Source organism: Dysidea avara, chromosome 12, assembly GCF_963678975.1.
Source record: "Dysidea avara chromosome 12, odDysAvar1.4, whole genome shotgun sequence".
Taxonomy (NCBI): Eukaryota; Metazoa; Porifera; class Demospongiae; order Dictyoceratida; family Dysideidae; genus Dysidea; species Dysidea avara.
The window spans coordinates 22,976,697-22,987,441 of NC_089283.1; the positions used below are offsets into that span (position 1 = coordinate 22,976,697).

A 10,745-nucleotide genomic window follows, 5' to 3' on the forward strand; every position below is an offset into this window, starting at 1 on the left:
ACACATCAGATTGAAATGTAAAATGACAATGCAGGGCCGGGCAGCCTCTTGAGCTGATCAATGTAATGGGACAAATAACATGCAAATAACATGATGATAGCAAATATGTTTTAGCACAAGCTTCACCATATGTGACCGGATCTGCGAAAAGGGGTCTTATAGCCTTTCCAATTGTATGCACTTGGCAATCCATAACTTGACTTGTGAGTATGGAACCAGCCTGAAATTTACATTCCTAACATAGTACTATTCCTTTAAGACAATAGGTTAAACACATGATGAGTTATGACTCATCAAACTTGGAAATTTGGAAAGGTTTTTTCGCAGATCCAGTCACATAATGGAATGCACATGGTCCCAAGGTGTTTGATTGATTGTGATGTAGTAGAGTAGATTGTTATTCAGCATGTGTGCAGTTCCCACACAATCCATGTTCAGGATAGCTATCTCTTGTGTACACTGTACATGTACACACACACCAGTAATTTGGACGCTCCAGCTGCTGTTTCAATCAGCAGTGGTGTTGAAAATTTGGCATCATATTAGTAGCATCATACCACATTCCTTACCCACTCTTCACCATAATTATAAGCCTGCCGAAAGATATCTTCATTTAGGATCTCCCAACAAGTTTTTCAAAATAATGTCACTGACAACACAAGAGGTGTTCAGATTCACAGCATGGTCACTTAGTTCCTTGCAACATCAAGCAATCAAATCATCAAAGTACATTTTTGTGGCAAGAAAATATTTTCCATTCTGATTTGTCCTGTAACGTCTCACATTGTCTGGTCACCTTACAACAAGCGAGTATAGGTATAGCTACACGTGCTAATTATTTGTAAAATTTTTGCTGTAAACTTTTTAAAAACAGCATTAATAATAGAACAGTTAACTATTCTTATAGAGCATCCAAAAGGATTTCATCAAAAACTTTGCAAATAGAAGATCAGTGTGCACAAACGGGTACTGTGCATGACATTAGACACAGTGTAAATACTGGCATGCATAATCATCCTGGGTGGTGTAGTATGCATATACTCAGTGTACAATGGAATGGCATTAATTGGGGGTATAATCATGTGCTGCAGGAAGGTTATAATATTTTGCATTACCGTGTTCTTGCATAACATTGTTGCTTGAGTTAGTAAAGCTACCTATACGTATGAGCAATCCTGATAAAAGATAATTGAAAAATTATCGAGCTGGAATCAATTATAAAATAGTTTAGTCTATGCATATGTACCTTGAGATTTCAGCCATACCAAAATTGCCCGCTTCTTTCAGCCTGCACTTTTTCAAGTGTCTTAAATTACTTTACAGCTACATATACTACAGATTGTTACTGTAATTCACATAAATACATTGTAGTGCATGTTGTTGTGCACTAATTACAATTAGAAAATGACAAACTCTTCAATGAAGAAGTCTTCGAGTTGCTGTATAAGTACTGTAAAGGTTGGTCTAGTCTTAGCATCATGTTTCCAACACTCCATCATTATCTCATGTAGTTGTAAAGGACAATTGTCAGGGCATGGCAAACGATATCCATTTTGTACTGCCACCAACACTTCAACACTGCTCCTCCCAGGATAAGGCTCACCACCATAAGTGACCAGCTGATATAGTAAAATGCCAAAGGACCACACATCAGATTTAAATGTGAAAAGATGATGCAAGACAGCTTCTGGAGCTGACCAACTTATTGAAATAAGTGGATAACGCATGTGCTTTAAATTTTGAGCAGTCCTAAAATCCGCAATCTTGCAAATAAGATGGTCCGATAGCAAAATCTGTTTAGCACAAAGTTCACCATATGATGGAATGCACATGGTCTCCTCGAGGTAAGCCATTCCAGATGCTACTTGTGCCCCAAAGTTTGTTAGCTGTGCAAGTTTTAAAGTGCGATTACCTCTGACATAGTAGAGCAAATTATTACTTAGTAGTTCATATACAATCCACATCAACTTCTTTTGAGTTGACACACCATAAAGCTCAATTACATTTGGATGCCTTAATTGTTTAATCAGTGTTGCTTCCTCTAAAAATTCAGCAGCGGCCTCCTTACTATTAAATACTTTTATAACAACTGGCATAGTATCATTCCAGACTCCATGCCACAATTCGGTATAAGCACCTATCCCTACTTTCTTGACAAATCTAAAAGAGTTTCTATACACCTCCCATGAACTACTCTTCTTTTTCATCGGGTGTCGTGGCTCATTAGCAACACAAGGAGCCTTCAGGTTAGTATGATAACAAAACAGTTCCTTGCTGTAATGTGCAATTAAATCAGACAGGGTGCCAAAAGAAATTTCTGTGGTAAGAAAGTATTTTCCATTTTCCAATTGATTTACTTTATAATGTTTCACAATGTGTGTCTCCCTCAACACTAGTGAATAGCCACTTGAACAAACTTTACTGTCTCGAATCAGAAAAGATCCACACATGTTGGGTCTCTGCATTAAAAACTTTTCAGCTAGCCCATGGGCAATGCCTCCAAAATACCACCTGTAAAAGAACCAGCATGTAACATAAGAACACATAATAGATTAATTAAAGGCAGAAAATTTGAAGGAAAAAGTGAATTGAACAACATATCTATTTGATGAATTTGACAGTTCCTATTGCTTTTAGAGGCCTGCAGTCAGTGGCAGATCCAGAGGGGGGTACGGGGGGCACATGCCCTTCCTCCCCTCCCCCCCCACCCAACCCCCTCCTTTATTCTATACACAAGATCGAGGTTGTCAAATTCTCTAATAGAATAATCACCGACTAATAAGAATCCTCTGCTGAGTATGACAACTTGCTTCTGCAGCACCACCCATGGGTACACTTAGCTGTGTAGCCTGCTGGGATTTCTTTTGTGAATAAATTCAATTGGCCCTTTGTATTAGTGCTGAAACGAATAGCAATTTTTACTATTCGAATAGGTGTGAACAAAACGACTGAATATTCGATTATTCTTTAAGCTTATGCTTCTATTGAATAAGTACTGAAACCTTTTGTTAGGGAGCAAGGTAGAGCCTAAGAGCTATTTCTGTCTTTCCCAAATTAAATTTTTACAGCATAGATACATCACTTCATTCACAATCTTAATTTTCAAGGCTGGCTTTTCCATCTGAATACAGTGTACAAAGTGCTAACGATTATTCGAATAGTGTGGTAACAAATCGAATAGTGTCATACTGACCGAATAGTTAAAAAACCGAATAATCGTTTCAGCACTACTTTGCATGTCATTCATATATGATATATATAGTTCATAGCTGAACTCATGAGTATCACCGATCTCTCTTGATCAGTGCAGACAATGAAAGCATTATTAATATTATTGATTTAGATATTCATGCAAATTACTCTACATACATGTATATCAAATTTCAGTCCTACCTTACGGTACATGTGAAGTACCTATAGCGCTTGCACTCCCAGACCTCCTACTTTATATAGCTATCTACTGCCTTGGTCATGGTGCATCCCCCCTGGATCCGGCCCTGCGCAGTGATCATGCATGCACTGCATTCGAGAATCTCAGTGATTCTTCGTGAAAGCCCAAGCAATAGTCATGGCAGCTCAAGCAATAACTTGAGTAGTATACTAGGTCAACGAGTACAAACATAGCTACAATTGTAAGAGAGTCACTTAAGAACACTCTGCAGATGCTTCTGGACTGCATACGAAAAATCTGCAGCTGTGGGACCATGTTCATATCTTCCAATGTTAGCTACATTTTCATCAGAATCACAGGTCTCCCTTGGATTTTTCCGTATTTTCAATTTCTTTATAGCAGGGCCAGAGTCCAGAGATTTTGAATGGGCAGGCTATCCAAGGACTGGAATGGAGGTCATAGTCATGCATGCATTCTACATTTTAGTGATATGAAGTCACTACTTTCATGTAATATATACTCAACTGCATGTGCTAAGCACACGTAGCTTACATCTGCATGCCAAATTAGGGAGTCTGGGGAGCATGCTCCCCTAGGGAAATTTGTAATAAATAGATGCTTTGAAATTGCATCTGGAGGCTAGTTGATTGCAATTGTTAATGTATGACATGCATGATCAATTAGCCCATGTAGATGTTTTTGAAAAGTAATTTGAATTAACATAGATATAATGTAATTAGAACGGTGGCCATATTCTATACTGAACGCTCTATTAGAATATTGTGACGACTGTACTATTAGAGTATATTGCAATGACTGCTCTATTAGAGTATCCCAATCTGATTACAAATTTAAGTAGCTGAAAAGTGGTCTACCAGACTGTGGGCTCTGGACTAGCTTTATAGCAAGCTGAATATTTGGCAGATTTAAATTTGACAATTTCAGAAATTTGCCAACTACCAAATTCAATTCCAGGGCTATCAAATTTCTGGTTATATGGTATGCTACAAGTAAGTAATGCTAGTACGCAATGTATGCACCACTTACAGTAGGACCTCCATTATCCATGTCATAAAGGTGTTCAGATAAGTGAATTTGTTTGGATAAATGAAGCCCATTCATTTATATACAGAGCTGTATTCAACTACTCTAATAGAACATACACTTACTCTAAAAGAACGTTCACCTAATGACAAAATACTCTAATAGAGCAGTCACCTATACTGTTTTGATAATCTACTGTATAAGGATAGTACAAACATCAAGCGTTTCTGTACAAAGACTTAAAAGGTAAATTGCAATGCACAGTAAAATATACTCCAACAAATACAAAGAAAAATTTGGAATTTTCAACTAGAGTAGGGACCATAGCACTTTGATAAAAAGTACTGAAACAAGCTGGAGTAGTGCACGATATTAAATTACAGTAAAACAATAAGAAGTGTTATATCCCTACTGTGCTCAAGATACCATATAGCTATAATGGAAATGCACAGTAGGGATATAACACTTCTTATTGTTTTACTATGATTTAATATCGTGCACTACTCCAGCTTGTTCAGTACTTTTTATCGATATGCTATGGTCCCTACTCTAGTTGAAAATTCCAAATGTCTCTTTGTACTTGTTTGTTAACTTTTTTTTGTAAATAATTATTATGACTGGTGAACCCACGCTACCACATCTGAAATGGCGCCGCACACCCTAAATTATCATCTGAAGAGTGAAATATCCATTACGCTTCGTTGTCAGCTATATTCAACCCGTTATGCAGCATTTTCAAATCAAGAACTGTTCGAAAAGCACCTCTGCGCACCAAGATGCATTCCGAAAGAAATGATGCCGCGTGCCCCAGTTATATCAATTATCGTATGAAAAGTGAAGTATCCATTACGCTTCGTTGTTGGCTATGTCCAACCCATTACACAACAGTACGAATCAAAAACTGTTTGACAAGCACCTCTGCTGTCAAAATAGCCGCTATGAAAAATATGGACGATTTCCGTTACGTGAAGGGAAGCCATCACATGTTATCGCCAAATTGACACTTTTCGCTGTCAGCAAAGATGAATGGGACACAAAGGAGGACTCTGGTAAGTCCATGAAGAATGCATTGTACGTACTGCGGTATGCCAAAAGGTACCTGTCGAGACGAAGCGACGTCAAACAGTGAAAAAATCAAGCCCGTAGCCTTTAAGTTAGCCGTTATCGAGTTACGCTTGTCTGAAGGCATCAGTCAGTCAGTTACTTACTCAGTCAGTAGAAAATTCCGTTAAATAAATTATTTTTAAAATCCTGTAGCAACTTGTTGAAAGCATTTCGGGTCAATCTGAAAGCTTGTTTGGGCTTAGTTTTACCTAACCAATACTGCCTGATCGTCGTTAGGAGAAATTGAAGCTGCTTTTTGGGTGATATTATTTCATGGGCCACGCCTACTCCTTTGTGGTCCCTACTATACACTACTATCGTAGTGTATGATGTTTCACGTATAGGCAAACCTAACCAGGAGAGTAGCCAGATGATGGCATAGCACTTGTACATATGCTGCCCATTGATATTAGTGTTCCTGCAGTGATCCTAAATTCATAAGGGCTACATATTTAACACAAAGGAGGCTGGGACCCCAGCCCTTATCATGTATAGTTGCATACCCCTGCAATCAAACATCCTAGCTAACCCACTACAATACCACTCACTCATTTTCTTCCAACAAGTTGAAAGGTGCAGTATAGCCATGCTTCTTTTTTCCAGAGGTTTTGTGCATGGTAATCTCATTGAGCCAATCTGTTTTAGATACACTGTCATCATTTCCAGTGCATGGTGGCTTTTTCTCAGTGACAAGTGACACCAAAGTTGGATCATGATCATCACATCCTGAAAGCACACAATGGCTACTGACATGCCCCTCTTGACTAATACCAGTTAATGAGTTTGATGACATATTATGGGTTGATCTATGATCTTTACTCTTTGACAAAGTCAACTTACTAAATAACCGCCGTAATGATGAAGGTTGTGTGAGAGGTTTTGTTTTACTTTTTACTTTAGCACTAAATAATCTGTTAACAGTGGCAAAATGATGTTTATGATGACCTCCTATTGTACAGTCTTGACAAATGAGACCATTGCAAGTTACACAGTACAGGTATAGCGATTCGGTACGGTGTGTACAAACGCATTGAATAGTTTTCTGGTTTGTTTGTGGTTTAACTGTAGCATATTCACTGCTTCTGTTTGGCAACAATTGAACCCTACTGGCTTCAGCATCATTTTGTTGTGATTGCTGTTTGCATTCCCTCTGTTCTACTTCAGCCATCTCATTGATATCTGTTTGAAGCTCCTTTGGCATAGTCAACTTGTGCTTAGAATGATCTTTTATGATGCAGTCCTGGCATACTTGACTGGCACATGTATTAAAATGCATTGTCAGTTGTTTACCATGACTATGACAAGAACTTGAAGTCAAACCCAAGGCTGAACCTGATGCAAACTTTTGTAAAAATTCTTCAATTCCAATAACGTAGTGTGATTGTACCTTCTGATGTCTAAAGGTGTTACAATTTTCACACAGTAGATTACCACACTGCATACACCATGAAACAGCCGGGGTGTCTTCCTTACAACCGCCACATCCATTAATCAATATCGCATCTCTGTTCACTGCAGAAGCCGCCTCTTGTACTTCAGTTTCCATTTGACACAATGGACAACATAATATGGCACCCGCGGCCGATCCTCTGCGAGTAGACATCTCTAGCCGAGTCTCTGTCAGCCAGCGAGTTAATATACATGTTATACAGAACGCGTGCAAACATGGGAAAGTCTTCGAACCATTGCGAGAATCAGTGAACAATTCACCACACGTAGAACACGTGATTTCTTCCATGGTCATTTCTTTGATATTGCAACCTCCCCAGGCCATTGTTACGAAGTCCTGAACACTGATCCAAGGCAAAGTAGGTGCTGGTATGGCGAGTATGGCGGGTGCACAACTCTCGCACGACGTCAGCAAACTTCCTCGTTCACATATGGTTTCCCTCAACCCATAGTTGATACACTGCTCAGGGCTAGATACTCGTTTACGTTCATGATAGCATAGTTAGTAGATGGGGGAATCTATGATGATAGTACAGAACTGTCACGCGAAAATTGGACCCCCTACTTTCGTCCCCGGTCCCGACTCCGAATCACGTGCCAGATTGCTTTTTCCGCTTTTGCATTTTGGTGGAGGCCTGGGGGGAAAGTAAATGAGTTTAGAAGAAGTTTATGAGTTGGTCCAGCTACAAAAAGGGAAAAAAACGGTCTGGGCACGAGCCTAGGGAATCACTGATCTGAAAACCATAGAATAGTCAACTGCTCTATTTAAACCGCATCTATGCTAAGCTATACAAAAAAAAAATGATACTGGCTGTGCGTGAGCTGAAACTGCTTCTTGACCTGCAGTTGTGCTATTTTATACACCTATCAATGCATTGTCCCACTGCCCTCCTCTTGGGCATATATGTATAATTATGGTGATATGATTCACCTGAATGTCAAATGCTCCCGCATATAGTAGCGGGGCAAACCTGGACCAACTGCATCATGCATGGTGTGTATTCTTACAATCTATGTGAGATCAGTATTGACTATCATTGTATGTATAATTATGCCACAAATATAAAGCACTAGCTAATTACAAGATCTACATGGGTGGATGATGATGTCTTCCAAGAAATAATCAAAATTAGGGTGTTTGAAATGGGCATTTCATAGTTATAGCAAAACAAGAAGTTTTTATAATCAGGCCAGCTTTCTGATATTAAAATTGGGTAGTATTTGTGCTGGCCGTGCATGCCATTTTGAAAGTAAATTTTTTTTACAAAATCGTTACACTTTCTGAGATTAAAGTTAAGGACAATTTTGAGAGTTAAGCGTGCTATTTTTTCTATACTGGGTAAACTTGGGCTCTCAGATATTGAATAGCCATCACTATATGCATGAATTTTTGTTCGTTGTATACTATAGGAAATTTTTAAAAATTAATTTATTTGATACTGAATCTGAGAGCACTTTAAGGTTGCATATGCAATTTTTAACCAGGAAAAATTTTACGTTTTAACCACTCTGAGATTGAATCTGAGAACATTTTTGAGAAGTTTAGTGTGTCATTTTAGCTTAACCTATAAGTTTAGTGTAGTAGTCACTCACAATTTTAGGGGGTGAGTCTGAGATTTGAGGGGGGGAAACTTCTCCCCCTATAACAGCCAAAGAATAAACACTGGTCAACAAGAGCCCGAAATCAGGCACTGCTTGCTGTGGGGTTACGTGAATTACATTATAGACACTTGAAGTACATCACTTGTTAACCAAACTTCCAAAAGGAGAACAACCAAAGTGTATGACTAGCTAGCTGTAAGTGATTCTAAAAGAAGTATTACAATTACCCTCTCCAAGAGAACATAAATTCCAAATAGTTGCAACATAGATTGATAGTGCTGACCGTCGGTAATTGTATTTCAGTGTTTATCAAGGATCACAGATTCTGGAGGTTGCAGCATTAAACCCCTTAAAAGTTGACTTGAAACTTTATAATAGTTTATTGCTGTTCATAGACTTCTTTTCAACTTAAAATGACATGCAATAGCTACATTGCAGTTAGTCAAATTGTTACCTCATACATTTAACTGTGGGGGCGAGTTCCCATATCTTGGAGCATGCTGAGTGAGCTTCTCACATTGTACTAGTTACATTAATCAGATTCATTTAGTACTTTTCTTAGTCGTTACTATATATGTTTTATTCTGCTTGCTTCTCCCTCCCCCTTTTGTCTTCTGTGAGGTCCTAGATCCACCCCTGCAGAAATGTGATTCACAATAAATAACTCAATGATTGCAAACACTATACATTTGGCTAATTTGAGGTGGCAGGTCCCCATAAGAAAGTCAAGCATCAGTTTAATCACAGCAGCAATAGAATAAGAAGTAGGGTGTATCCATTCACTAACACATAAATTTTGCTAGTACCAAAAGTGATTAGCCATACAACCATCATTTTGTTTACACACACTCAGGTATCCCAATGTATTGCCTTACCTGTGTTAGAGGTGCATACAACTAGGGTTGGGCAATATTATCGCCTGAATGCAATATTATGATGTGCAATGCTGAGTACCGCAGCCTATTGTGAAAATACCGTAATACTGTTCGTGTAATATTCTGCATAATTGCTATGTGAAAATCCATAATGACACTATGCTAAAGAAGCCTTAATTATTATTACTTATTAGTACTTTATGGTGACTACAGGACTGATACAGAGACTAGAGAACTAGACCTGAAGGTCTGACAGCAACTTGTGCTACAATTACATGTCAGCATCCACCAAGAAATTCCTGAGTGGTGCAATTACATGTCAGCATCCACCAAGAAATTCCTGAGTGGTGGCCTAAAGTTAACATGAACTGATATGCTGTGTGTTATATTAGGGTATATTGCATGTGTATCAGTGATGTATGTAAGAATTGTACTGGTCGGATTTAAGAGGGTACTGGTCGCTTTGAACCACTGCTGACCAGTATGGGCAGAACCCTGAGTATCTTATTCAGATATTGCAGGCCCATAATAATGCACTAATAATCTTGATTTTGTTTCTCTTTCCAGACATGGCAATAATTACAATTATCGCACAATCACCTTGTCGCAATAATCACAAGTAGAAATTAACAGTACCGCCAAACCCTACATACAACTAGCAAAACTGATAACAAGAACACATAACCATATAACTTTAATCATATCAAGAAGTAACGGTAAGCCAGAAAATTTCCTCCTTGTGTGCACACACTATCCAATTTGTGAAAAACTGCATTAACACTATGTATATGATTGCAGTATATGATTGCAGTATATGATTGCAGTATACAAGTGTTGTAAACTGAAATCAAGTGAATATGCAGACTGCTTCTATGTTGGATATTTGCATAGTGCAAAATTGACTGCATTTTTGTTACACTAAAGAAGATAGAAAAGTACATGTTAGTGTGCTAACGTTGCATATGCATACTGTGTTCATACTAGTGCTATTATGCAGCAGGATAATCATCTTTGATGAAGGTTTTGTGAAGTTCTAAATCTTGTTGTTTTTTTTTTATTTCCGTGATTAAGTGTGACCATAAGCAGCAATAAAACAAACAAAAAGCATGAGTCAAGTAGTCCCATTCAGTGAATGCACACCCCTTAAGAAGTAATCCATACAAATTGTTTTCAAGACATCATAAAACACATGCATCGATAACTTGAGAGGAGCAAGTTTCCATTTCCATATTAGGTTTACCCTTCAACATAAATTGTTGGAAATGATGTGTTGGTTCTGG

At 38.3% G+C, this 10,745-nt stretch overlaps 1 protein-coding gene across 2 annotated transcripts; it reads right to left on the reverse strand.

Annotated features, from left to right (window-relative positions):
* Nucleotides 1–1,292: 1,292 nt before the first annotated feature.
* On the reverse strand, nt 1,293–7,585 carry LOC136241759 (tyrosine-protein kinase-like). 2 transcript variants are annotated; one of them, XM_066033062.1, is made up of 3 exons: nt 6,380–7,585; nt 6,088–6,265; nt 1,293–2,511 (listed from the first exon to the last, which is right to left on the reverse strand). In XM_066033062.1, the coding sequence occupies exons 1-3, from the start codon at nt 7,311–7,313 to the stop codon at nt 1,398–1,400; spliced, it is 2,226 nt and encodes a 741-aa protein (XP_065889134.1). In that variant the 5' UTR covers nt 7,314–7,585; the 3' UTR covers nt 1,293–1,397. The 2 variants fall into 2 exon arrangements, with proteins under 2 accessions (XP_065889134.1, XP_065889133.1); XM_066033061.1 differs by having other exon boundaries at nt 6,088–7,585.
* Between the last annotated feature and the right edge of the window lie 3,160 nt (nt 7,586–10,745).